The sequence below is a fragment of the Aspergillus flavus genome, chromosome 2 (genome assembly GCF_009017415.1).
Source record: "Aspergillus flavus chromosome 2, complete sequence".
Classification (NCBI taxonomy): domain Eukaryota; kingdom Fungi; phylum Ascomycota; class Eurotiomycetes; order Eurotiales; family Aspergillaceae; genus Aspergillus; species Aspergillus flavus.
The window spans coordinates 4,075,438-4,101,522 of NC_092409.1; the positions used below are offsets into that span (position 1 = coordinate 4,075,438).

Below are 26,085 nucleotides of genomic sequence, written 5' to 3' on the forward strand. Positions count from 1 at the left end.
ATAGCTGAATTTATAGAAATTCATATCTAGGCCTATACTATGTTTTAATATACTAGTGAGATATTTACTATATGACTCTAATATAGTCTTGGACACCACGAGATGAACTGTATTAGGAAAATGGTCCATAGAGCCCATATCCAGCAAGGAGGCTAAATCAAAGCATCAGCGCGATGTCACCCATGTGTGTAACATTGCCGACAACATTCAAGGATATCCTGGGTAAAGGGGACAGGAATACGAGAATCTGGGCGTCGATACTCTCCCTAGGCTGCAAAGCGGACCGCATAGGGCTTTACCGCAATAAGCTCAAATAAGCATCTTCAGCCTGATCGACTAGCCCGAACTAGAATTTGGTCCGCGTTCCCGAATGACAGGCGACGAACTAAGGACGGAAAGGGCAAGGGGGATCGCCTTTTTGGGAGGGGCAGGGACCCTGCATGGGAATCATAATCATTACGAGATTCTTGGTTTTTGAGACATACTCTTGGCAGCTGAAGTCGTTGACCAAATTCCTAAACGGGTAGTTTAGAGGTGTTTTGTACTATGGATGGGGGAATTGTATAGTAGAGAGATTGTTGTTGTTACTGTGTCTTGGATGAATATGTGTAGAAGCTCTGAAATATATAAAAGGTGACTTGGTGCCACAAGAAATAGCAACCCTAACTTAGCAAGTATATCAAATCATCTACCTTCTCTAATCAGCCTATCCATACTACTACTTATTACCATTTTTTTTTTTTAAAAAAAAATACCATAATCCACCATGTACACCCCATCTATCATCCAAGGTCTCCTCCTCGCCATCACCCTGGTGTCCTCCTCCTCAGCCAAGCTCGGAATCAACTGCCGCGGTTCAGCGAACTGCAACACCTTCGGCAACACCCAGATGGCCTTCCAGCTCAAACGCGCCATCGACGGCATTGACCCCAACCGCTGGTACAACAACGGAGAGCACATCGCCTGTGTCGGATCCGGTGCTCGCATCACCGGCAATGGCGGGTTCTGTGCATTCCTACAGAACACCGGTGGTACGAATGGTGCTGTGATCAAGAGTTTGGCTCATTATATCCCGGAACATGGGTATGTTGCTCCTTTCTCCTTATATAGGTGGAAGTTTGAGGGAGGTTACTGATATTTTGGTGTAGATGCAAGGTTTGCGGTAGTGTGCCGTATTTCTATCCTCAGGGTAATAATAATGTCGATGATGGGGAGCTTACCTTTAATTATGTGGATAATGCGTGCACGAAGGATGAAGCGAAGCTTTGCTGATGCAATGATTTAGAGAGGTGATGAGACTGTTGCTATGATGGTAGAGGACGTCTAAAATGTTCATTATTTCCTATTTCAGTGTATTGATTATACCTTAGAATGCAACAATTGAAAACAACCAACGGACGTTTGTAGATTGACACGGCCTATCTTAAGAAATAATGTGGTACTTTGTTGATAGCCTCAGAGCCCACCTTGACTGGCATTTGAGCATGGTGGTGTCATGGATATGTATGTAGTGTTGGTCTGTAGTTTATGATACATAATCTGGATCATGCTTCAATTGCAGCTATATCTGCTCCAAGACAGACGTCCTTGACATTAAATTACAAGAAGAACAAATGGCTATTCAAATACTTCACAGTCCCCAAAAACACCAGTATTTCATCGCTAGATAAATTCATCATCATCCATAGAGTCATCTTCCAAGTTGGCCATACCCCCCTGACGTACACCCGGCCCTAGATCCAATTCGGGGACAGCGATCGGAGTGGGTTTCTGAGCCGTTGTCTGTTGTTGTTTCTTAGGTGCGCTGAAGCCATATTTAGATGTCGCAAACGCAGGAAAGCCTTCTACACGAGTCCCACGTATCCGGATCTCCCCTGAAAGGTTGAGCGCTCGAGGAGGTGTATCATCCACATAGCCATCTGAGATCCCTAGGAGCTGTGTCGTGAGCCTGAAGAAAACTACCATCACAGCCCAGAGCGGAGTCCAGATGGACGATAGGTGCAACCAGCGCCATAGCATTGTTGGAATGACGAACGGGAAGCGTGGCGCATCGGGAAGCAGACAATTTCCTTCGCATGCTTCAGCAACAAAGGGATGACAGTAGTAATCACACATCGTCGACTCAGAGAAGTACCACAGAAGCAACAGCCCGCTGCACCATCCAAGGAAAGTAGGTTGAATACGGTGTGAGCCAGGTTCACATCTCCATAAGCGTGGGAGATATGAAGCAGAGGTTAATCCATTATGGTGAGCTTTGCAGGTCTCACAGTTGTCACACGTGTGACTCGATGGAAGCTTTCCTTTCGGAGAAGCTGGTATTGCTGCAAGAGTAGCGGCGTCCCGTAAGACTTGATCTTCCAAGCCATTGAGTCCTTTCTTCACCTTATTGATATTCTCCGTTAGGGACTCCAATTTTTTATTCAGCCTGTCGAGGTCGACACCATCACTGCTACCCGAGCTTTCGAGCTCAAGTTTCTGCAGGATAGATTTTTCATACTCTGCATCGTCTTCTGCTTCAGTTTTCAGATCACTTGGCTTCTCGTCAAGGATTTGTTGGAGAGATTCGAGCGTGTCGTCACCAACGTCCAAAGAGTCCTTGTCAGCCTTGAAATCTTGCATGACAGTTTCCAACGCACTCTTCGGGAGATCAGGTTTGACCAGCGGTGGCCGCTTCTTGTCTTTCGCTTTTTCTGCTTGGTTCTCTGTCTTCTTGCCCTTCTCCTTGTCTTGCTTCTGGCTTGTGTCCACTGGCTTCACGTTTGCCATACTTTCCCTTTCCTTCTCACTTTTATCCATTTCCATTTTCCTTTCATTCTCCCTAGCCTTTTGCTTGTCATCCTCCCTCTTGCTTTCTTTCTCGGTTTCACTATTTTGTTGCGACGCAGAGCTGTTGGGCTCCTCAAAAATGGTTGGTACTCCAAGCCCAGATGGTGCTTCAAGCCCTTTATTTCCGGATGCTGGCGGTCTAAGGTTGTTCAGGCGAGGCTTTGGGAGTTCTTTCATCCGTTCAGTCATTGGCGTATCTATCCAGGCGCCAGTCACAACCGGCGTTTTGTCGTAGATCCGCCTCTCAGGGAGTTTCGAGTTTTCTGGCGTTTTGAATTCGGCTTGGTTTTGGGGTGGACTCTCCGTCCTGGATAGCTTGCGAAGAAGGTCATGCGAGTCCCTCTTGGTTGGGCTTCGTTTGCTAAATGTAGAGTTCTTGTATACCATAATTGGGGTATTCGGAATTTGACTTCCCTCACCTAAGTTCTCGTCCTTCTGCTCTGGGAAAAGCTTGGGTTTTGCATCTGTGGGAGGGATCCTGTTATACCTATTGGATGGAGGCTCCTCCAGTGCATTCCGGGTCTCCTCACTGGCTCGATCTTGAAATCCGGTATGCGAGCGCACGTCGGTCTTCAGGTTACGCGGCGAAGCTTCTTTGCGTCCTTCCTCAGTCCGTCCGGATTCGGATTCGGTGCGTCGGGTGATATTCCTAAGCCAATCCCGACGATGTGTGCCCCGGCTGCCCCAGTTGGAGGGGACGTTCAACGATGGCCTGAGATGATCTTCCTCTTCTTCCTCTTGAAATACATCCTGTTCTTCCTCATCGCGCCTTTGTAGATTCTCTGATGTCAAGGCCGCCGGCGTTCCCGCTTTGCTCAACACAGGCGACCGGTTGGCGGTAGCTCGTTTTAAACGTTGTTCGTCTTTGATATGGTCGGCCAGTTTTCGGCGGAGGGACTCGTCGCTGACCTCATTCAGAAAGTCAGCGTCTGCACTGCTAAACAGACTATTTCCTCTAGTCCTCGACCCAGAGGATGAGCGTGCATTTCGATTGTCGCGGAACCGGTTTATGGAGAAACGGAAGTCCTCTTCATCCTGATCGACCAAGCTTCCGGCGTCGTCGATCTGCCTGTATGTTTCAGCCAGCTCGTTCGGAGGGTTGGAGTCGGGGGATGTGTGGGTGAAGCTCTGTTTCCTCCGATTCGGGGTCCCCGATGCATAAGGGTCCCCCGTGACGTTTTCCGACATTGTTGGATACCGCGATACGGCTTCGAACGCACCTCGCAGGGTGCCTGATTGACTGAGGTTCCTCCGACGCCGAGCGCGAGGTTCGCCCGCAGGATTGGGTATTTGCGACGCGTCAAAACGGTCGGTGGCGTGAGAATCAAGATATGCTCGATGGAAAGGAGAGCGTTGCTGTTGCTCGTAGTTGCGACGCGACAGGCCTGTTCGCGCGGTCCTGCGGTCGGGGGTAGCCATGGTGATCAGTGGGAGGTCCCTCGGGGTATATCATTAATCCGCCCATTCACTAGTTCATAGCCAAGGTAGAGGAATGTGCCAGTGAGTGTTTGTCCAGGCAGTGAATGCAAGAGCAACGCGCGGGTATCCGATGCCCTCCCAAATCGGGTTAGCGGCGCGGAGGAATTCATGCGAAGCATGAGAATGTCAACTTCTTCCTCCTCCTCTTCTTCTTCTTCTCTTCGCCTGTCCTTCTCATGTCTACCCGTTAAAGCTTGCCGATCAATTGCACTAAACTCTACGGTACGAGTCATGTCTCTTTACCCGTCGTCATCTGCAAGTGGATGTGATGAACAACAGCTTTACTGACCCGACATGTGACCAGATCAGATGTATTGGTTGTCCCCCCGCGCATAGCTCAATGATCTTCGAATATACGAAAACCAGTTGAATTTAAACTCGGAACGGATACCTTTCGGGCTCTAGGAACTATTACTCTGAACAACTATTTCACTAGTCCTCCCTTATATGTCTTAACCCAACCAAACTATCACAGCCACTCCATACGATATGGCCAAATCCGCAAGACGAGCCGGAAAGGCAAAGGCCTCAGTCACCCCCTCCGTATCATCATCAGGTGCTTCAACTCCAAGCTCACAACCGGGACCCCTTCCTCCGTTTACCAAAGCGCCCGCGTCTCTCCAGCCCTTCCTCGAACAGCTCTCCCCGAAGGAAGTGTACCTCGTTCACATCGACACCTCTCCCAAAGACCTCAAGACACAGACCTTTTTCGCACCCGCCGTACTCAATGTTGTGATTGCCGCTCTCTTAGCTTTCCGGACCTACATGGTCCGCAACTTCTACCCGGCACTATTGGCCCCGTTGATCGGGCTCACCAGCACGGTGGCAGTAGACACGTCAACCATGTCATGGGGTGAAATGGCAAACGTAACCCTGCGCCGAACGGGTAATATCGTGATCGACTACTTTCTAGTGACGGTATTTCTATCTTGGCCAATTGGTTTCGTCAAGGGCCCTGTCAAGTGGCGCTCCAAGATCGGCTTCCGTGATCAGGAGATCATTGTGCGCCGCAGCCAGCCCACTTTGAGCCAAGGATTGGACCGCAGTCGCTGGATCAAGGATGATGAAGAAATGAGGGACAAGATTGTCGCTGCGGTAACACCGGACCGGATCAAGAAAACGGGATACTTGCTCGTGGATGCAGACTGGAACCTTGACTACGATGCCATGATCAAGGCACACGAGCTGGTAGACAAAGCGAAGAAAGACGACGGACTGCCGTTGGATGAGTTCCGGACTGCCGTAATTGTGAACACAGACGCCGATGGCTGGTTGATCTGGCACGTTGAAGATGAGGACACGCCTGAAGGAAGAGAGCGATCGGGCCAGCGAGACCAGATCCTGGCATTTAAAGATAAACTGACGGCCATGGGTAAAGAAGATCTTTTCTTCCGTTGGGTTGAGTTAATACAGTATGAAAGCACACGGCCCGAAGGGTTTACTCCCGAGAGGCAGCAGTCAGCGATGGTGCAGGCAAAGAAACTCTTTGAAGATGAAAACGTTGATTTTGCTCGCTTTTGGGAGGAAGTCGGTGGGTTGCAGGGCTTTACTGAGCAGCTTGATTGATCTTATGGGCGTCTCGCTGTCAGTCAGTCTTTACTACTTTTCTTGTAGCTTCTACGGTTAAATTCGCATTATCAAAGCTATTGGCGTTACACGTTATCGAGGGTTGATTAGCATTATTCGGGGGAAAGCCTCTCATTTTATGAACATATCAGCGTCTATTTCAATAATCACTGTTTTGTATTTTCCCAGATAAGTACCGTGGTGTTTCCAACGGGGTTGAGTATCGTAACTCTAGATTGAAGGTGTCAAAAACGAAACATATGAGCGTATCATGTCTCAAAATTGAAGGGTATCATTCATGCAATTTCATAACGGATAAATGCGGAGAGCCGACTTTCATGGCTTCCAACTGGATCATGAAAGCTACTCACTCTTTGGTTCTGCTTGCTTATCGGCTTCCGCCCTCCAAACGATAGTCCACAGACCACAGTTTCTCCCATGGTCGGTATCGAGCAGCCTGCCGCCCGCTTGGGGTTGATCGGGATGGTGATACGGCGCCTGAATAGTCAAACCGCGAAGACAGAGGAGACCTCACACCACCAGTCTGTCGCTGCTGCCCCAATCCAAGAGCGCTTTGCGTTTGTTCCAAGCCCTATGACGGATCGTCAGCTCCTTCCAGGAGACGTAAGCGTAGATAAAGAAAAACGGTCCGTGGAGTTCACGGGCCCTGGAGCTGGTCGCGGCGAACCTCTTCTGAAGTAGGGGCTGCCTCCCGTGGCTGTGAGCCTGCAGTTGCAGTTGTCGAGTCGGCGTCAGCTTGTCGGGCAAGATCAGTTGTTGAATCGTTGCCACGTTGTGACGGTGTTGCTGGACCTTTCTTAGAATTAGAACTGTTACGTCGACTATCCAGGCTCTTGCTTAAAGTTCGGGCAACATTGCCTCCGGCACTCGTGCGTTTCAATCGGATACTGCCCCGCGCGTCTACATGTGCTGGCGCAACAGTACTTTTGCCTAAACCTGGCGTGGCTGGTGCGCCGGGCTTTTCCTCCATGGCATCTAGAAGGTACCAGCGAAGGCCATCAGACAATTCAAAAGGATTCTCATCATCGAAGGAAGTGCCATCACTAGCCTCTCCGATTGACCGACGATCTGGATTAGCACCATTCATGGATTTCGAAAGATCCACGACTCTTTCTTCAATCTTCGTGATCCGAGCAAGCAGCCAATCCCGAGTATGGAGTTTGTGAACATCTTGCTCGCGCAAGAAGTAGTGCGGTGCCCCGACATTGAAAGCAGCCCATGATCGGATGGCCTGGTTTCTCGTTGGCAAAAACAAGGCGAGATCCCCTTCCTTGAAGGACCGGTAGGCAATCTTATCATGAGCTTCACTCTGAGTCCGATGGTATTTATCTCTGTATCCCCTCGCCTCCTTCTGCCATTTGCGAGCAAGTACCTCAATGTCCTTAACGCGCTTGACAATAGCATCGCTGAATATATCAACATCGAACTGATATAGTGATTCCATGAAAGCCATAAACCTGTCGGTTTCCTCTTGGGAGGTATCGGCGTGCATCCAGTCAAGAAGGGTCGGGTCTGGCCGTACCGATACCACTCCAGACTGGCTGAGGGATTCTGCAGTACTTGAGAGGGCAGTAACCTTAGAAGACCTTTGGACAACAATATCTCCATTTTGCCGGACGACGGTGAAACCTAATTGCTCCAGCATATGCTCCACCTTTTCAACTTGTCTGAATAGCTGCTTTGAAAGCTCTTGAGATCTAGTCCCGCAAGTCTCAACTCTACCAGCAGCGTGCTGCTCTGTTTCAGCCATGGCTTCCACCCTCTCCTTCCAAACAAGGACCTCACCCTCGGCCTTTCGAGCCTGAGCCTCTACTTCGTTTAATCTCTGGGAAAGGTCCGCCAGTTTTCGTTCTTCCTCTATGACGCGTTCTTGAAGAGCGTCGGACCCTGTCTCACCGGAGGCCAACTTAGACTGCAGGGCAATAAATTTGGAGCGTTCATCATCCAAGTCAGATGCAACATTTTCCAATCTCGTTTTCTCCTGTGCAAGTTCCTCTTTTACTAGGGACAGTTCTGAAGCGCGCATTTCTGAAGTCTTTCTTAACTCCTCGGCTTCCGACTCAAGCTGGCTTAGGCGTTCTCCAAGCTCCTTACTTTCGGCTACAGCTTTGGCAGAACTTTCTTCTGCATTCTTAGCATGAATTGACAGCCCTTCAGAAAGTACTTCGATAGCTTTGACGATGCTAGGGGTGTCCACTGGAACTGAGCCCCCGGGTGATAGGTTCATGAAAGCAGCTTGTAGGGCCTGATTGCTTTCTCGCTCACGCTCTCTTCTTTCGGATTCTTGCTTCTCAAGTTCTTCGATCCGAATACGGAGACTCTCTTCCGCATCTTTAAGGGTCTGCGTGTATGCAGTTAGGTCGGTCGCCTTCTGTATCTCTTCTTCAGCACGAGCATGAGCATCTTGTAGTTCTAGCTCAAGCTGGTGGATCCGCTCATCGGCGTCCTGTTTCTCATGCTCTCGGCTCTCCATTATTCTATCCAACTCCTCCTCGAGCTCTTCAGCCCGTATCCTACACTTTTTCATCTCACCTTCGAGGAACCTCCGTTCATCATCAAACTCCCGCTGCCGGGCTTCAAGATTTCCTATCAAGTCATTCTTCGTGGACTGCACTTCTTGTATTTTGTCAGTGTTGGATTGGCGCTCCGCGTGCGCGTCCTTTTGCAGCTTTTGAACTGTCTCTCGTTCTGCTGCCAACTCGGCTTCTAGGTGAACAATTCGCTGCACTAGCGCCTTCTCTTCTGAAGATTGGTTCGAGGACATCCGTCTTGATGAAACAGAAGACCTTCTTGAAAGCGTATCAGGATGAGGCGATGCTGGAGAGCTAGGAAAGTCGATTGAGAAATTTCCACTAGCCGGCCTCCCCATATGGCTCTGGCGATGTAGCAGGTCTTCGAGCTTCCGAATACGGCTTTCAGAGCCTTTAACTTTTTCTTCTAATTTAGACTTTTCGTCCCTCAAGCTCCGGACCATGTCATCGCTGCGAAGTAAAAGAGAGCTTCGGCTAAGGTCAAAGACACTGCCTTGCTTGAAGGCCTTTGCCCTGCGGCGTTGTAGGCGGGTAGGAGCATCTAACTCTTTATAGAGTTGTGTCAGCTCTTGGACAGGACTGGCCATACCAGGTTTAGTCTTCAGCTCCTCAATGTACGCTTCGATCTCCTTTCTACTGACTACGGGCCACTCATACTCCTGGCCTCGTAGATTGACTTCGATCCCTGGTGTAGTTGTGTCGGACATAGAAACGAAATCACCCATGTTCTTGATCCATTTTTTCCTCCGGCGTTGCTCTTCATCCTGAAATACAGACATCTCTTCCGCTAAAGTTAGGGAGTCGCTCTTCATCTTGTCACTGAACTCACGACGTCGAACAGACTCAATCAAGATAGACCCATAAACAAACGGCATGTGGAAAACCGTGTAGAGGACATCGAATGCATCGCTTTGGAAATTCAAATTGTTTATTTGAGACTGCACATCGGCAAGGCGTGACTCAATCAAAGATATCTGTCGCATGTGATTGAAAGCAGCTTTCACTGCGGCATTATATTGCCTAGCGGCTTCCTCCAAATTGGTCTGAATCTCGGCACTAACTTCCAATAGCGATGGTAGGAGGTCCTTGGTATGGCTCAGCGCAAGTCTAGAAATGTTGGCCAGCGTTTTCTGATTATTGGGCAGAGCCAAAACATGTTCATAGTCGGATTGTATCTTCCTAGATATTGTTTCCACTTCCTGTAATAGGCCCTCAACACCATCCACGCCTGCAGGGACCGCAGCATCCACCAAGTGCTGAGTGTCAGCAGCAATCCCGCCAACAGCCTTCTCCACATCTTCAACCTGTCGAGCAAAGCGCGAGGATACATCCACTGCCTCTGACCCAGCTCTATGCACTTCATCTGTGTCTAAATAATCACGTAGCGTTCCAGTTGAGTTATCCGAGCCCTTTGTTGGGGTTGACGGGCGTCCTAGGAAGGGGAAGTCCTTTCGAGCTGGGATGTTTCCCAATGTCGCAAAGGTTCGTTCCCATCCATCAAGCGCTACGTGTTGTTCCTTCAAAAGATCATTCGCCCACGTCTGTGCTTCCGTGAACCGATGTTCCAAGGTTCCCACATGAGTCTTCAGGTTCTCAAGAGCTACACTGATAGCGCGATTTATAATATCCGTCCGCTCATTACGCTCTTGTATATCCTTATGAATTAACTCGCAACGTTCCGTCAAGCCCTCGGCCCACGTACGTCTAGCCATGTAAAGATTTCGCCAGGCTTGGAGATCATTTTGGTCGGTGAGGGTATCGGGAGGGTTTTCAAGATCAAGCGGTTGTGGAGAGGGAAGCGTCGGGATGTCTTGTTCGTTGGGCTCATTAACGAATCTGCGGTCATATACGAATATCTCGTCCTGATATGGATAGCCAGTGAGCTTAAGTGTTAGTAGGAACCATATCTGGAGGAATCATACTTCAGTAGCCAATGTCTGAATCTTGACGTTCTTCCCACGAGCAGTCATCAAGATTTGTCTTTGGGATGGGATTGAGGTGTTTCGGGAAATCCATGATCGAAGTGCATCGGGACTAGCAATCAAGAATGATGGCGCCGGTTAGCATTCCCACACCAGAACCAAAGGGGATAAAGAAAGCAGGGAACACAAGGGATGGTCCGGGAACATAGATTGGAGGTGAAGCCAACTTAGATGGAGGAACCTGAACTTACGATGCGAACGACACCGGATCAGCAAGCAAATGCTCACCTGTGTGAGCGATATAGATGTGCAAAGACATCCCCACCTCACCTGCCGGACTGAGCGGCTCCAGATCTTCTTTGTGAGGTGAAGGATACCGAAGGAGAGAGATAAGGGAGTTCGTTCATATAAACGCAAGGCATCCAGGCCTGAAAGAGCTCCCCGGACCTAGACCCGTTTTGGGTGACTGACACACGCCCCCGGAACCACCCAAACAAGCCCGACTATCTCCACCGCCCGGTCGACCGTCCCGTACGCCGTGTGTCGACAAAAAAAGCTTCCTATCACGCGATGCTATTTTTGGCCGGCCACGAGGTCTCTTTTCATGGCATCTGCGAAAGCCCGTTCCCTACCTCACCTGGACCCGGGTGAGGTTTCCTTGTTGGATTTCGCAGAGGATGATCCTAGGGATGCTGTGCCTTTCTCGGACAAGGAAGCGTTGATCCTGCAACTATATCATCAACTTCAGGAACAAGAACTCGAAAAGGCACTTCTCGAACAAGGTAAATTGTCCCATGTGTATCGGAGGGTCTTTCATATATTTACTTTTTAATGTTTCCCGTGAATACAAAGACTGATGTCTCGTAGATGCCGAAATACTGTCAGGGGATAATGCCGAAGAGCAGCTGGCCACAGCAGAGCGCGAGCTTCTAGAAGCCAGAGCTACTTACACAGTCAGGCGGAAGGCACTTGGAGCTGTTCTTATGACAGACCCCACTCTCAGAGCTGTTCATCTGAAGGCCATATATCCGGCTGAACAGTATGTCTTCACTCTCTCGTTACTTGTCTCATCTACGCAAATATACTATGGCTTAGGGCTTGGCACACTCCTAACAAACTATAGAACTCTCCTTCGTCTTATCAATAGACGTGACGTGCTCTCCTTAGCACATGAGAACTTGAATACTGCGCTTAGCTCGACTCTCAAAAAGTTATCCAACGCGGAGGTGGAAAACTTGCAGCTGCATCAGAAGAACAAAGCGCTCGTCCGAGAGCTACTAGATCTAACGAAGAACGACGAATCGTGGAGGGAAGAACTGGATGATATGAGTATTAAGGAGCTACTAGAGCAAGTCAAAGCGGATCACAAAAGAAGTAAAGCGAAATGGGAAACTATGAAAAGCATTACTAGCGCTATCGTTGTCGGTAGTGGTGTGAACTGGGCTGAAGATGAAGAGCTCGTGGCTCTTGTGTTGGACGACTCTGACGATTGATGGTTTGGTGACGATAGAGTTTCTTCTGCTTCTTTTCTTTTACTTTTTATTTTTGGTTTGCCCTTTCTATCGGACAAGGCCGGGACCACTTTGAAGGCGTTGGATTGATATACCCATTTGAATACCTACCAGATCAGAAGAACAATATGATGTTGTATTAGTCGTATATTGCGGGCTATAATTATGGAGAAAGAGGTTGTTGGAGAAGAGAGATAACCTTCTCATTTATCTGTTTTTGTTTTTATTTTTTATTTTGTTTCTGTCTTTGTCTTTGTGTTTACAGATGACAGTCTGTAACCATGTCAACAAAACCAGACTGAAAAGGACGATTCTGCGAGACCCACGTGACATCATGGCGGAGCCGATGACGGCAAAGACGCATTCGTCATGCTCAGTACGATTTTTGCAAGCACCCCGAAACATGGATGAAGAAGTTTATCCAGATAACGAAATAAATTACAATAAGACTTGCCCACAGCGCTAAGATACAAGCAAAATCACAAGGCACTCCACATTTCGTCAGATGGTGAGAGCTGGAAAAAAAAAAAAAAAGATATGAAGGAGAAGAAGGGGAAAAAATCTTTTTTTTTTTTCTCTTAAGGGAAAGACAAGTCCCATACTAAATATGTATGAGCATATAAAGAGCGCGTATCAAGAAGCATGGGAGAAAGAATAATCAGGTCAAAGAGGAGCCGGCGTTTCCACATGGAACCAAATTCGGTTGCCCCCTCATTATTATTAATGAGCAGATACAGTGTCTTACTTACAATACCACGATCGGCCACTGCCCCAATAATACAGATCCAGTATTTTCCGGAAAGCTGGATGGTGTTCTTTGCATGGAATGCAGTGGCATTTAATCAAGAGTGAGCAGTACTTTGTGATCTATGCAAAAGCTTACAGTACCGACTACTAGTTCATTACGATCATCTATTTATCAAGTTTTTTTTTTTTTTTTTTTTTTTTTTCTTGCACGGCACTGAAATGATTAATTTATTTTCTTAGTACCATCTGCAGTGAAGATTGGAAGTAACTATCCGGCAATCAACACTGTCATCCACTACATGGACCCTGGAAACAAACTGACAGCCGTTTGTCCTCCGTGGTACAAATGATCCCACATCCAGAGGAGTGAAATTCCCACAAATCAGTCCCTGGAACCACTGCCCCGAAGACGAGATTGTAATACTGCTAGATTAACCGTGGGAAACGAAAAATGAAGGCAGTGGTATGATTACCGAGCACCATTGGCATCCGTCGAGTCTAACAAGTGTCGTAAGCTATGTTATGCTGGGCGTTGATGTTCTACGAGGCCTCATTGGTAGTGCTCTGGGTGTGTGGCTTTGCGTTAAAAAAAACTTACTGCTGAGCTATGTGTCTACTAGTAGCCATCTATCCCTTAAGACTACGGCCACCTCTCTCATTGGTAGGCGACTGTATGCCAGGAGAAGAGCGCTATTTAGTGTCGTTGGAAAGACTGTGCAAGGTACCTCCTCGTCGCCCGTGCACACCAATTCATTCAAGCATCCTGTTGCCCGTGCAAGGGGCCCTTGGATGTATAACCACATAGACACAGGATATTTGAGGCTAGCAGAGGCTATGATCATATTAAATTAAACGGTTCTCATGGATACGTATCCATGTCCAAACCGAATCGCCCCGGACGCAGCACATGTAACTGGCACAAGCGCCGAGGGACACAATGAATAATGAAATGATCATTAGCTTTCTTCAACAATATATCAAACAGAGAAGCGAGTCCGCAAGTAAAAATAGAGTAGAAAAAGGTACATACAGAGCAGTATAGACTAAATAATTCAGCACTGCACTGTAACCTTAAAGCATTGACTTTACTTCTAGATGGGAGGCTAATAGCACTGTTTATCAAAGAATGGATGAAAGTTACGCACAACAAGATTTATACTACCACAAGATTGTATCCAGCAATTCCCATATATTGAATCATTTAAGTCTATCCAAATTAACTATATGCAGTACAAAGCCGTGGTGAAGTCGTATCTAAATTGACTAGAAATATTGCATGGGTACGGAGTATATACATACACAATCCGGAGATTTTGCAGGATGAAAAGGTAATCACTACGAGTACTAAGAGTAGTATGGGAGGTACTGGAATACCACCTGCGACGTTTCCACTGTACCGTACTACTACCACCACTGTCCATATTCCGTCAATCAATGGATACTGCGAGGTATGTATTTTACCTGAGGTAATTTATCCACATGGTGGGAAAAGTAGGTAACCTGATAGTGGCGGCGGTTGATTCATGTAATGTGACCGTCCTGTATCATACCGTACACTAGTTCGTAGTGGAGCTTTGCCTTAGCAATTCATTAACGCAAATGCGTTTCTGCCAAACTTGTCTGACCAGATGAGCTCAAAGAAACCATAGAGCCGGCACCAATTGTGTCGAAGGAAGTATCTGCAACTTCAGTAGTCCGCCCGCTCAACAAAAGGGCTGGTGTTTAAATGATGATGACAGTGTTGATCGGTTGTAGGGGCCACCGATGAATGGCCGTACATGACGTGTATGATACCATACCACCCATTCCCCGAACACACCATAGCCAGTCGCAGCCAGCCGACTTCCCTTGCTGTGCTGCCCACTTCCCCCCTTCGTAAGTGCGAGTGAGTAGGTAAGTAGTGGCCCGCCCTCCCGTCTCCCTCTTCTCTCTCCTACTACTACTACTCTCCCCTCTCCCTCTCTCTCTCACTCTACCTACTCTCCCTCACTACGCTTCCCATACAATTCTCACTTCCCCATACAAAAAAGTACTACATATCCGCATCGGTGAGTTCACTAGTAAACACTCCCACTTCTCACATTGGCCTTACACAACAAACACAATTATTTTTTTTTCTTTCAAAACTGTCTGTTTTCACTATGGAGGCCTTCTTCGAATGCCGTTTCCCTTGAATTTTCGTCATGGCTTCGCGATCTCACTGTCGCGCATCTGCGACGGCAACTATATAGTTCCAGAATAATGCGTGAACCCAAACTGACTTTACTCCCCAACAGGCCAAATCTGCCGACCTCAGAACACTGCTTTTGATTTTCTTCTGAGTCAATTGTCGGGTAAGTCTCTTGTGCGCTTTTTCCTTTTCGTGTTCTGCCTTAACTTGCGCCCGCGATCGGACTTGTTTAGGGTGCGCGCTTTTACGCTCTGGCCGCACCGTACTTTTCCCACCGCGCGCGTAGTCGCATTAGTCGTACCCCGAACCTCATCTCTTTCTTTCTTCATTATCCTTCTGCTTTTTCCTTGTTCTCATTATTTCAATTTCCATTCAATTCCCGCAAACGCGCCCAAACCGCTCTTCGCATTGACAATTTCTCTTGGCTTCGAACCTTCTAACAGGACTTTGCTCCACAGATCACACTCATTATGCCTAAGGAAAAGACCACACGTAAGACCAAGGGTACCCGCGTTGAGCGCAAGAAGAAGGGTATGTTCCCCGTTTATATGTCTTGAAGCGCATTGACTGATCTAGTCTGTAGACCCCAACGCACCCAAGCGTGGTCTCTCCGCGTACATGTTCTTCGCCAACGACAACCGTGAGAAGGTTCGCGAAGAGAACCCGGGCATCTCTTTCGGTAAGATACGCAAACTCGAGGTGCATCCCCGATCAGATCAGCTAACTCCCGAACAGGTCAGGTTGGCAAGATGCTCGGTGAGAAGTGGAAGGCCCTGAGCGAGGCTGACCGCCGTCCTTATGAGGATAAGGCTGCTGCCGACAAGAAGCGTTACGAAGAAGAGAAGGCGCAATACGCCGTATGAGACCCAGTCGCTTCTTGAGTGTGGACAATGCTAATGGACTTTTAATCTTAGGCTGCCGCTGAGGAGGATGAGGATGAGTCTTCTTAAAATGTTTCTTCTCCTCGTAGGTCTTGTGAATCTTGACCGACTGGCGTTTCGTGTTGTTTATTCCCGCTAATGGCCTCACTTGTATTTGTCGCCTCTTATATTTCCTTTTACTCAATGGGTTCTGGTATGGGATGACGGTGGTTTCTCCTTGCTTTTCTGTTCATGAAGGATCTTCAATGGGACATGTTTACTGTATGGACTGGCGGCTTTAGGACGAATTTGACTTAACTCGAGGGAGCCCGGCGCTGTATTCCAGATCGGCGGGAGAACCTTGTTTTGAGTATCTATGGTGAAATATGAATTGAAGCTGTTGAGGCAAGCAAATCTGCTGTACACTAGCCTAATCAACCGCATCCTTACCTTTCTCTGTTTATCGCCCCAGCGGGTCTGCGTGCTATAATGAACATAAAGTTTATACCAGGTATGATAGATGAGAAACAAGAACTCAAGTGAATTAATTTCTCTAAGGCTTGTGTTGGTGTTGGAGCTGTCGAATTGCGAGGGAGCTCTCCAGCAACATCTGGCCCAAGCTCCAGCGGTGACGCGGGGGTAAACTTGTTTACGTGTTGGACGCGCGCGTCTTCCGTACTTCCGATATCTCCGATAGTCGCCTTGGTGCCTGAAATCGTAGAGCCCGTCGCAAGTTGCCACCAGTTCAGTGTCTAGACTCTTATAGATACTTAAAGTCCCCAATTTCCCCTCTTGATTTGGTCAACTAGTACCTACTAATATTCTGACACAATACATCCTGCTTACGCCACGAGTTTAGAGATATGCAGTCTTGAGCAATATCATCCAAACAGAAGCCGCCAACATGGCCAAGTAGAGATGTACATACATACGCTAGGGCACACACCTATTTTCCGTACGCAGCTGTGCTCGTTCCGGCACTTATGCATCACGCTGCTATTTTCTGACTGGGCTGTTGGTGGACGTTTGAGGGTCATGAATATCCGTCAGGCAGAAATCACATATGATTCAACGTGTTTGCTATACTAACCACCTAGATGCGATAGGCTTTGTCTACTAAAACTCTAGAGCTGTGTGTCTGCCCAAGAAGACTTGCCGAACACCCTGTGGTGCGTGGATCAATTCTAACTGTACATAGCCCAAATGAGAGGAAGGGTCAAAGGGCGGGGAGCGTACCTAATGCTCTACATCGCAGTTGCAGTCCGTATCGGCACCTGACGACTGCTGAACACTATTTGCACAATGTTGAGATTCTCTATGAAGGCGCTGGCCTAAACTTTTAGGGCAAGCTTGGTCTCCCTGGAACATGGTAAAACATCAAGAAACAAAGGTTTCAGATATTCACGGCTTGGTGCCTCTGAATCCTGAACGTCTCCGGCAATCCCTGGAGCTTTATTGTTCGCCTTCCTACCAAGAAGGTCGGTCCTCCGGGGGACCAGGTATCACTGCTCAGTCTGGGTCGTAGTGGAACTAGCCTATCTATACCTGTCAAGGGCCGAGAAGGCGACTTAGCGTTGTATAAGCAAGATAACAGCCCGTTCCTAGCCATAGGTTTGGCATACAAACTCATAAGTTCACGACGGAGAGTGGGCCTTCGACTGACATGTGAAGAATATTAGTAGTTCTTCTCCCGTGTTCAAAGATAGCAGCTCATACGTGGTTTAAATGACGGAGAAGATGGATGAGCCGAGATGGTCCACCTACTAAGTCCGTTTGCCTGCCAGCCGGTACTATAATCATGGATAGATATACACGCTTTACTTTGATCGAAGAAAGGGTTCGTCCGAGTCAACGATTGTCTCGTGACCCGGTTGGTCAGTGACACGGGATTTCCTACCCGTTAACGTGACTCCATCAAATCCTTCTTCTTTCTTGCTGCATGTCAGCCACCGGAAATGGTCTTACTTGTCTTCCGCCTTCCCGATGCCCGGCTTTTGCTGTCGTTTCATTGTCCCTGGGGTTTTCTTCAGCCAAGGATTAATCGTTTCTCCCTTCGAACGGGAATGAATTCTTTTTGCTGAACGGTGACAAGCTGTGTGTGGGGGTTAGTTGCACTGTCAGTCTGTCCAGCCTGTCCATCACCGCTCAATGGCGCCAGTGCAGCTCCGCTCCTCGTTTATTGGCTTTGTCCCTTCTCCGCTATGGACACGTCAACGATCCCAAGTCAGTTAGACACTTGGAGGGCAAATACCCTATGCGTTTCAAGCCATGGTCAGCATGAGAGCCGCAAGTGAGGGTCATGGATGGCTTGGTGTTTATAGGGCTTGTTCCATTGACTATCGGGTTCGATCTTTGCCCCACTTGACGGCATTCTTGACCCGCATTTCTTCTCTCGACAGATGATTGTTTAATTGATGAGTTATCTGATTTCCCTTGGGTTCTACAAGAAATTGATTTTTGAAAATATCCCTGGCTGTGAAAGACTTGATGGTCTCTTTTTCTCCTTCCTATCACTCAAGGGGTCAATCCGGGGGAGCACTAACCCATTAGTCTCTCAGTGCGTGCGTCTTCAGTCGATACGATGCATGCGGATCGCACAACACTCTCGTCGAACGCCCTCATTGCATTATTCTACGACTGAGTTGTCGTCGGGTCACCCCTCCACAGCGAAATCTGTTCCGACTTACCCTTATGAGCAGGCTTATTTAGCTTTAACCTTCTTCTTCCCAATTCTTTCTTTCTTTATTTTTTACCCTTTCTTGTCCAATATATGATCGCTGGCAGGGTTATCTCCGTACCCTTTTTACGTCCGTGCTACTTCCATCCTATACCTCACCGACTATCATATAACACCCCCATCCGCTCCCCATCTACTGTTCAAGTACCACGCAAGGGTCTTATATATCTATTGTATGTGTATGTATATGTATGGCTCATTAGAGGTAAACGTCCATTATGGCCCTGCGTACTTCCGCCGATAACGCAGAGGACGTGGCCGCTGGCTTCCGTGAATTTCGTGAGCATCTCCCCGGGCATGAAGCGGAAATCACGGGCCTTATTGCGGATCTTTTTGCCATCAGTTCAGCTTTGAAGAGGTTGGATAACCTGACCAACGATCGTCGTCATCAGCATAACCTGGCCATCGTGCAACCGGACCTAGAATTAGTGCGTACTAGTTTGAAGATCACACTCGAGGATATCGTCGATTTCTTTGGCGATCTCGAGGTGCGCAGAGGCTCTGCTCGAGATGTCTATCGTCGAACCTGGATTGAACTATGTGAGTTCTTCCGGGACGAGGGGAAGGACTCACCCCCCACGCGATTAGCCAGGTACAAGACGTATTTGAATGAATTGGAGGATCATATGACCGAGTATGCCATTCCACTTTAACGCATTGCCACTAATGTACTGTGTTCATACTCATTTCTCTGGTTGAACAGCAAGTTCCCTGATCCCTCGTTCATGGCTAGCCTTCGCACCGGTCTGAAGGGATTGCTAGCCCAGCAATGCAGTCGATTGCCACACCAACTGGGCAGCATGTCTCTCAGTACACCGTCCTCTCCTAGTAGCCATAGCACTGAACCTGGCAGCCCGGTTAGCGACCGTCGGCCTCGCAATAGAAGGTCTTACGAGCGAGCAAGACCCTCTCATTCGTCTCCGCACTCACCTCTTTCCCCCGCGTCTGGAAATTTCTCAGACGTCCCACCATCGGCCCCGGATGCACCAGGATCCCCTTTCACTAGTTCGGCCACGAGCCACTCTCTAGGTTCCAATACCATCAGTGACCATTGGGCGAAGAGTGTATTCAAAGAAGCGCGTGCAACGACTCGGATTCCATATGTTGGAGAAAGGTAAGGAGCTATAGCACAACCAAAGAACACCTGGGCTGATACTTCCTTAGTTCTAAATGTCTTGGTGACGTTACTCCTGGAGTAAAGCGATGGCTCAACGAGACGGGGTTCGAGGAGCTCTTTCAATTGTACACGCTCAAAACCTTTTACTCTTCCATACCTTCTGCTAACATGCTACAGAGCCTTTAACGGTGATTCGGACTTACGTGTGTATTTGTATGTACGAGAAGATGACCACCGAGCGCGCATCGTGTGCAAAACCTTTCGCTCGCCCCGTTCCAGCGACTACCACTGCCTCCCTCTGAATATGTTGGAGATTGTCCGTGTTGGCTCCTGTCTGCAGCTGTGCCGAAGGCGCCGTGGCGGCCAGGAACTTGTTTTATGGGCTAATCTCAAGTTCAGTACACTTGAGCGTGCGTATCACTTTTCCGTCCCTACTCTTTTTTTTTTTTTTTTTTTTTTTTTTTTTTTTTTTTTTTTGGGAAACAGCACTGAATAATCGAACAGATATGGTACTGTTTTTCTGCACGTTCCTGGCTCTTCGCTCTCAGGACTGTGGCCGACCAGTGGATCGCATCCGTGATTATGAGTTAGATGATGAAGAAGAGCTGTTTGGAGGGTAGGGGCATTTTCAATAACAAGCTAAGTGGATAGTATATTGACCGAGGTGTTATAGGCCTATTGTTGACGACAATTTTCTCCATGCGCTACGCATATACAAAGACCGAACATCTGGTGCAATAAGACTCCAGGCATCAGTACATAAAGGGGAAATGAAACGGTGGGATCCCCAGGGATGAGATGAAAGTGGGCCTTTTGCTGACTGGTAGTTGATATAGTGCTCCAGTTTGGACAGCATTCATCACGAATCACATTGGCACACGAGGTTGGATCCGTCAAGCTGATTCGAGAGTTGTTCTACTACGTGAACTTCATCGGACAATTTTCACATTTGATCATTACGACCCACCACGCACGTCCAGGGGAGAGCATATAATCAAGTTTTCGAATCGCTCTGGTTGGTCACTTTATTTCTTCATTCTTTCGTTTTTTGATGCTCCATGATGATACCTACCGTATACTGATTCCGGTTTCTCAGATGCCGAAGGATTCATGCAAACTATTGCCGAACTCGCGGGCCGCTGACTTCGTCTTACGATTTCCCCATATCATTTTCTATTCCATGAGCCAACAACGCACTAAACAGATATAAAAAGGGGGGACATATGAATAAACAAAAGCAGGAAAAACAGAGAATCTCCTTAATGACGCCCAACGTCTTCTGACGCTGTTATATTATCCTAATTATCGAACAATCACGAATAATGACTTATGCTTACGAGTTCATGAGCTAATGAAGCTAACCGGGTGGTATTCTGGTATTCTACTACTACTACTACTACTACTACTACTACTACTACCAAAAAAAAAGGTCGCCCTGCCACTCCTTGATGGCGTGATTAGGGTCTGAATTCAGCTGGCTGATTGTCGCCCGCGCAAGACATCGTTTTTTTGGGGAACTACTATTCTGAACTTGCAGGTTTTCCAGCAAGAAATTGATTGCTCAATGTCTTTTTAGAAATCACAATATATACTAGAAGAAATGAACATCATGATCTAGTAAAGCAAAAGGGGTATCTTAAAAAACTTAGAGCATAATGCATAATATACAGGGAATACATCAAACACCAACGTCTCCCAGCTTAGCAAGGAACATCTCCGCCTGCCTCTTTGACCGTAACTCTCCAATTTTCTTCCTCCGTTCATCCTTAACCCGCTCTCGCTCTGCCTTTCTCTCTCGGCGGATTTCCCGTTCACGCTGGGTTTCATCTCGCGCGTTCATAAGCTCCTCCATCTGCTGCCGCCGCACATTTTCATCCTTGGAGAAGGCATAGAATCCGGTGCCCCGGTTCCGGACCTCCGCGTCCGCGTCATAATGCGTCTCTTCCGGAGTAGGCGACCGATCTCTCCGCTTAGCCAAATACGACATCTGCGCCGCCAAACCGGCATCAGGATTGAACGCCTCAGCCTGCACAGCAGCGCCATAGATCAGATTGGCCGGCCGAGAAGGCCGCCAACGTTCCTTCGCGTCACCCCGTTCACTCTCTTCCTCCTTCAACCGGGCCGCATGAGCTGCTTCGGCTCTGGTCCCCCGACGAGTCCGGCCAAGCTCATCCTCATAGGAGACAATCGATGCATTCCCATCATCTTCCTCATCTTCCTCTTCGCCCTCACTCCCAGAACCCTTCCCTCGCTGCGCATCTGCCCATTTCTGGTCAAAATCCACCAGCCCCTCTTTTTCCCGCCGCCGTAGTCGCGCGAGATACTCGTCCTGTGTTTCTTCTTCCGAGTCGCTCCCGGCTGCCAGGTACATCCCCTTCTTGAGGTCCTCGTACATCCGCGCCTTCTCCTCCATTCGCCGCTTGGAGCGGTGAAGCGTGGCGGTGTCTACGCCCCCAATGTCTTGGGATCGCTGGTGTGTTTGGTGAGTGTCATCGTCGCGGAGGTCAGCGGCGGCACGTTTCTGGGCGCCTTTGTTGGGGCGCGCGAAGATGTCTGATTTGTTGGTTTTGGATGGTCGGGGTCGGCCGCGGGTAGAGGTGTCGGCGTCTTTGTTGATGAGGGAGGATAGGGCTGTCGTGAAGGCGAGCGTAGAGGAGGAAGGGGCATTGGATTGAGATTGCGAGGCTAATTTGGAGCGGGGGATGCCGTATAGTGAATTTGGATTCGACATTATGGAGGATTGTTGGAGATGTTGGAGTAAGAGTATTGAGGTTTTGAAGGTACAGGAATGGCCGTAATCGATAAGACGTGATTGACCTAAAATGGACTAAGTGGGAATAGGCAGGTATGACTAAGGTCCATAGATGGCCCCGCGGAAACCCCTCCAGACTTGTCCTTCTATTTCCCATCGACATATTCTCTGTTTGTACCTTGTCTTTCTGGAGGAGCTTGTTCTCTTGTTGGATATTTGGTATACTTCTTCCGGTTACCATTTAAGCCCAGTGCCCGATCAATCGCATATCATCATGTCGAACCCCGTCTATCTCGGTGTCATTGGTACGTACCCAAAAAAACATCTACAACCAACAGCAACACTCATACGCTACATTCCCATTCATTTCAATTTTAGAAAGAATACTAACAGCGCCGCAGGAGTTGGAGGTGTAGGCACAGCCTTCCTGAGCCAGCTTGCCCGTCTCCCCAACGCCCCCAAGCTCGTCCTCCTCGCCCGCTCCAGCCAAACCCTCCAGTCTCCGACACCGGCCTATTCCCCCGCCATCCCCGCCGCAGACTGGAAAACCGCCGTTGAGACCCCCTCCCTGATCAAATCGGGTGCTCTCTCCGTCGACGAAATTGCCTCCTACCTCTCCTCTGCCCCCGGTCGCTCCATCCTCGTCGACAACACCAGCGACCTCACCCTCGCTAGCTCCTACCCCGTCTTCCTCCGCAAGGGCATCTCCATCGTCACCCCCAACAAGAAGGGTTTCTCCTCCGACCTCTCCCTGTGGAAGGACATTTTCGCTGCTGCCGCAGAGGGCAAGGCCCTCGTGTACCATGAGAGCACCGTCGGCGCAGGTCTCCCCGTGATCTCCACCCTCCGCGACCTCGTTAGCACTGGCGATGAGGTCACTCGCATCGAAGGTGTCTTCTCCGGCACACTGTCCTTCCTCTTCAACACCTTCGCCCCTGTGTCTGGGCCGTCTGGCGCAAAGTGGAGCGAGGTCGTTGCGAAGGCCAAGGAGCTCGGCTACACTGAGCCCGATCCCCGTGATGACCTGAACGGTATGGATGTCGCCCGTAAGCTGACTATTCTGGCGCGTATCGCCGGTCTGGAGGTCCAGTCTCCTGACTCGTTCCCCATTGAGTCGTTGATTCCTAAGGAGCTCGAGTCGGTACCCTCCACTGCTGATGGTATCAAGGAATTCATGACCCGCTTGCCCGAGTTTGATGGTCAGATGTCGGCTATTAAGGAGGCTGCTGAGAAGGAAGGTAAGGTTGTGCGCTACGTTGGCAGCGTTGATGTTGGTAAGAAGGAGGTCCGTGTCGGTCTGCAATACTTCGATAAGGATAGCTCCATTGCTGGTCTGAAGGGCAGCGACAACATCATCAGCTTCTACACGAAGCGTTACGGTGGTAACCCCCTCGTTGTCCAGGGCAGCGGTGCTGGTGGTGACGTGACTGCCATGGGCGTGTCCGCCGACCTGATCAAGGTCGTGCAGAGACTGCAGTAAGCCACTTTATCAAAAGACCAAGGAACGGTCTGACTTAGATATGATATACAAGAAACCGACAAAAGTAATAGAATGAAGAACAACACGAAAAATGATTACGAGCGTAGAAACTCCTTCACAGCCTCGCCCCAAACAGGTCCCCGTTTGTACCAATGCATTTCAGGCACATTCCCCTCTTTCAACCCATCAATAGCAGCCGCCAGATCCTCCCCTAGCCCTTCATCCTTGATCATCTGGATCGGATACGTATACGTATGAAACGCAAACACTAGCCCCTTGCTCTGAGGAAGGCGATGCAACGTCTGCCGTTCGCACCTTAAAACTGTGGAATCCACGTCCAGTTCCCCAAGATCCAAAGTCTTCCCACTCTCTCCCTTGTCGCCGTGCACACCACCAAACGCAGCGAACAACTCCGAATCAGTAGTAATACTCCAGTTGACCCTCTGCACGAACTGACCGACCTCGACCCGTGCAAAAAATCGGTCCATACTGCGCTCAAGCTTCTCCTTATACCCCGGGACCGGGGTGTGGATGGATGCAAGACGGAGGCCGAGCTTCTTACGGGTGTCGAAGCCGGAAGGGAAGAAGGTTGTGTATGCTTCCAGGATGTACTTTTCAGATTCTCCTTGGTTGCTCGAGGAGTCGGTTGGAGAAGATTCAGGGAGGAGAATGAGAAACTCCTCGTCGACTAGCGTTCCCAAGGTCTCGAGTTCTTTTCTCCCTGTTTTGGATCCCGGTTCGGGTTCATCGAAGTGTAAGGGGATCTTCGCTCCTGTGACCATACTCTCGAGTATTGTCTTGGTCTCTGTTCCTGTCTTCTTGTTGTTATCGCTTGGTTGGGAAGTCAGTCGGAACATCCGAGGGTACCGTGTGGGCAGATATGTCCCGACAACGAAGATGTATAACTCTCGGATTGCGGCGTAGATCCTTGGATCGGTCTCGTTATTGATTCCGATGACCACATCAGGGTGTTTTTGAAGCAGGGAGGAGCGAATAGCTAGTCTGTCCTTGTAGGTTTTATCCATCTGGATGAGTGTTGAAGGGTCCAGGTTCGATAATGCTAGGCGTAATCAGTATCATGTCCATACCGAGGTATGATTCCGGCTGTTTTGGACATACCCATCGTTAAGTGGTACTTTGGCTTGAACGGCCGGAACTTCAGTGGCTCGGTGGCCTCCCAGTTGAAGTCCGGGAGGGGTTCGATGGGCGGGTATGTCTTTTGACTTTCATTGTCGGATGTCGGATTTGGTGTGCAGTTGTTGGAGACGGCTGGTTTCTAAACCTGTGAGCCAAACTGTCGTGTCGAGTCTATGGAGCCAAGTCATACATATTTCCAAATAGCAATGCCGAACCCTAGAAGGGAAATGAGAAATAATAGCGGCACCCTCTCCCTGTAGGTGGCTATTGCTTCTACCATATAGAGCCCCATCTTGTTGCTAGTCACTTATTCTGGATTCCCTGTTCAAGGGAAGAGTGTCTGCAATCTGGAGGAGTCATCGGTGATGAGAGATATAGTTCCCACGCTCGATGCAGGGTTTAAGTTGACATTAGATATCTCTCGGTCTTGCGATTGGTCGACAATCCCGTTCAACGCCGATTGCTCAGAGCACCGAACATCTGGTCCCTTTTCATCGTGAGTCTCGTGCATACATAAATCAATGACATTGTAGTAGTGGGTCTTGTATACATACAAGGGGGTATCAAAATGAAAGACAACTCAGACCGCCAGATAAGTCATAGCTTAAACAAGCTGACCATAGTAAACGCCAAGATTTACCGAAAATGTCAAAAAAGAAGAAGAAGGCAAAGCGAGAGTCAAGTCGACAATGCAAACTGTAATACCGACCGGTGGGCAAAATGAAATGCGCACAGCACGGTAGTCGACCATCTCACCAGGAGGTGCTCTACCTCCCATATTCCGAAAACTCGTGCGAAAGTATTCAACTAGACGCATTCCTCGGTTACCTTCGTTTTAACCCATTGTTCTGCTCCTTTTCTACCCCAGTTGCCTCGTAGCTTGCTAACACAAAGGCTCTCCGCTGGCCATTTGGTCTTTCATTCAGGCTGGGCGCACGAGGCCGCTGCCGCCCCCGTGCCCGACCGCCGATTATGGGGAGCTCATACGTCGACATCCGCCAGACGTAGAGGACCAAGTCGAAGATGATAAGGGTAGCCCAGGGAGCGATAGTGATGAGGCCTAGGACGAGCTGCGATAAGAAGACAATTAGCGCGCATGTCCCGAAAGGCATCGGTACCAACTGCGCAACATGGAATACATACAAAGAGTCGGGCGATCCAGTTTTCAACATAGATGAGGTCGGCTGGAAATAATGAGTACCACGCCATCTTGCACTTGCAAAGTATGT

The 26,085-nt window shown here is 48.9% G+C and overlaps 11 protein-coding genes across 11 annotated transcripts; 6 read left to right on the forward strand and 5 right to left on the reverse strand.

Moving 5' to 3' along the window:
• Window positions 1–428: 428 nt before the first annotated feature.
• On the reverse strand, window positions 429–4,519 carry F9C07_1281693 (uncharacterized protein). The gene has a single exon (XM_041284856.2). The coding sequence runs from the start codon at window positions 4,243–4,245 to the stop codon at window positions 1,663–1,665; it is 2,583 nt and encodes an 860-aa protein (XP_041143132.1). The 5' UTR covers window positions 4,246–4,519; the 3' UTR covers window positions 429–1,662.
• F9C07_2479 (killer toxin) lies at window positions 767–1,272 on the forward strand (the record flags this gene model as incomplete). The annotated part of the gene is made up of 2 exons (XM_041289973.1): window positions 767–1,083; window positions 1,149–1,272. The coding sequence occupies 2 exons, from the start codon at window positions 767–769 to the stop codon at window positions 1,270–1,272; spliced, it is 441 nt and encodes a 146-aa protein (XP_041143131.1).
• On the forward strand, window positions 4,391–6,025 carry F9C07_2130392 (uncharacterized protein). Its single transcript, XM_041284847.2, has 2 exons — window positions 4,391–4,527; window positions 4,615–6,025. The coding sequence occupies exon 2, from the start codon at window positions 4,795–4,797 to the stop codon at window positions 5,869–5,871; it is 1,077 nt and encodes a 358-aa protein (XP_041143133.1). The 5' UTR covers window positions 4,391–4,527; window positions 4,615–4,794; the 3' UTR covers window positions 5,872–6,025.
• A 234-nt stretch (window positions 6,026–6,259) lies between these two features.
• Window positions 6,260–10,664, reverse strand: F9C07_2056267 (autophagy-related protein 11; the record flags this gene model as incomplete). The annotated part of the gene is made up of 4 exons (XM_041289983.2): window positions 6,260–6,463; window positions 6,560–10,285; window positions 10,346–10,457; window positions 10,597–10,664. The coding sequence occupies 4 exons, from the start codon at window positions 10,662–10,664 to the stop codon at window positions 6,260–6,262; spliced, it is 4,110 nt and encodes a 1,369-aa protein (XP_041143134.2).
• Window positions 10,665–10,949: 285 nt separating this feature from the next.
• Window positions 10,950–11,838, forward strand: F9C07_2476 (centromere protein H (CENP-H)-domain-containing protein; the record flags this gene model as incomplete). The annotated part of the gene is made up of 3 exons (XM_041289974.1): window positions 10,950–11,127; window positions 11,213–11,384; window positions 11,469–11,838. The coding sequence occupies 3 exons, from the start codon at window positions 10,950–10,952 to the stop codon at window positions 11,836–11,838; spliced, it is 720 nt and encodes a 239-aa protein (XP_041143135.1).
• A 3,405-nt stretch (window positions 11,839–15,243) lies between these two features.
• On the forward strand, window positions 15,244–15,723 carry F9C07_2475 (non-histone chromosomal protein 6; the record flags this gene model as incomplete). Its single annotated transcript, XM_041284848.1, has 4 exons — window positions 15,244–15,304; window positions 15,357–15,452; window positions 15,509–15,630; window positions 15,688–15,723. 4 exons carry the CDS (start codon window positions 15,244–15,246, stop codon window positions 15,721–15,723), a joined length of 315 nt encoding a protein of 104 aa, XP_041143136.1.
• Window positions 15,724–18,588: 2,865 nt separating this feature from the next.
• On the forward strand, window positions 18,589–20,630 carry F9C07_2474 (uncharacterized protein; the record flags this gene model as incomplete). The annotated part of the gene is made up of 7 exons (XM_071510958.1): window positions 18,589–19,004; window positions 19,074–19,484; window positions 19,535–19,612; window positions 19,665–19,897; window positions 19,992–20,103; window positions 20,324–20,502; window positions 20,584–20,630. 7 exons carry the CDS (start codon window positions 18,589–18,591, stop codon window positions 20,628–20,630), a joined length of 1,476 nt encoding a protein of 491 aa, XP_071363913.1.
• Window positions 20,631–21,165: 535 nt separating this feature from the next.
• F9C07_2473 (uncharacterized protein) lies at window positions 21,166–22,218 on the reverse strand (the record flags this gene model as incomplete). The annotated part of the gene is made up of 1 exon (XM_041284857.1): window positions 21,166–22,218. One exon carries the CDS (start codon window positions 22,216–22,218, stop codon window positions 21,166–21,168), a length of 1,053 nt encoding a protein of 350 aa, XP_041143138.1.
• Window positions 22,219–22,513: 295 nt separating this feature from the next.
• On the forward strand, window positions 22,514–23,719 carry F9C07_2472 (homoserine dehydrogenase-domain-containing protein; the record flags this gene model as incomplete). Its single annotated transcript, XM_041289976.1, has 2 exons — window positions 22,514–22,544; window positions 22,641–23,719. The coding sequence occupies 2 exons, from the start codon at window positions 22,514–22,516 to the stop codon at window positions 23,717–23,719; spliced, it is 1,110 nt and encodes a 369-aa protein (XP_041143139.1).
• Window positions 23,720–23,814: 95 nt separating this feature from the next.
• F9C07_2471 (uncharacterized protein) lies at window positions 23,815–25,148 on the reverse strand (the record flags this gene model as incomplete). The annotated part of the gene is made up of 3 exons (XM_041289984.1): window positions 23,815–24,779; window positions 24,839–24,995; window positions 25,047–25,148. The coding sequence occupies 3 exons, from the start codon at window positions 25,146–25,148 to the stop codon at window positions 23,815–23,817; spliced, it is 1,224 nt and encodes a 407-aa protein (XP_041143140.1).
• A 532-nt stretch (window positions 25,149–25,680) lies between these two features.
• Window positions 25,681–26,065, reverse strand: F9C07_2470 (uncharacterized protein; the record flags this gene model as incomplete). The annotated part of the gene is made up of 2 exons (XM_041289985.2): window positions 25,681–25,926; window positions 26,000–26,065. 2 exons carry the CDS (start codon window positions 26,063–26,065, stop codon window positions 25,681–25,683), a joined length of 312 nt encoding a protein of 103 aa, XP_041143141.2.
• Between the last annotated feature and the right edge of the window lie 20 nt (window positions 26,066–26,085).

Excerpts from the sequence above, each read along its gene's own strand:
- F9C07_1281693 (XM_041284856.2), bottom strand. The coding sequence starts at position 4,245 with ATGGCTACCCCCGACCGCAGGACCGCGCGAACAGGCCTGTCGCGTCGC.
- F9C07_2130392 (XM_041284847.2), top strand. The coding sequence starts at position 4,795 with ATGGCCAAATCCGCAAGACGAGCCGGAAAGGCAAAGGCCTCAGTCACC.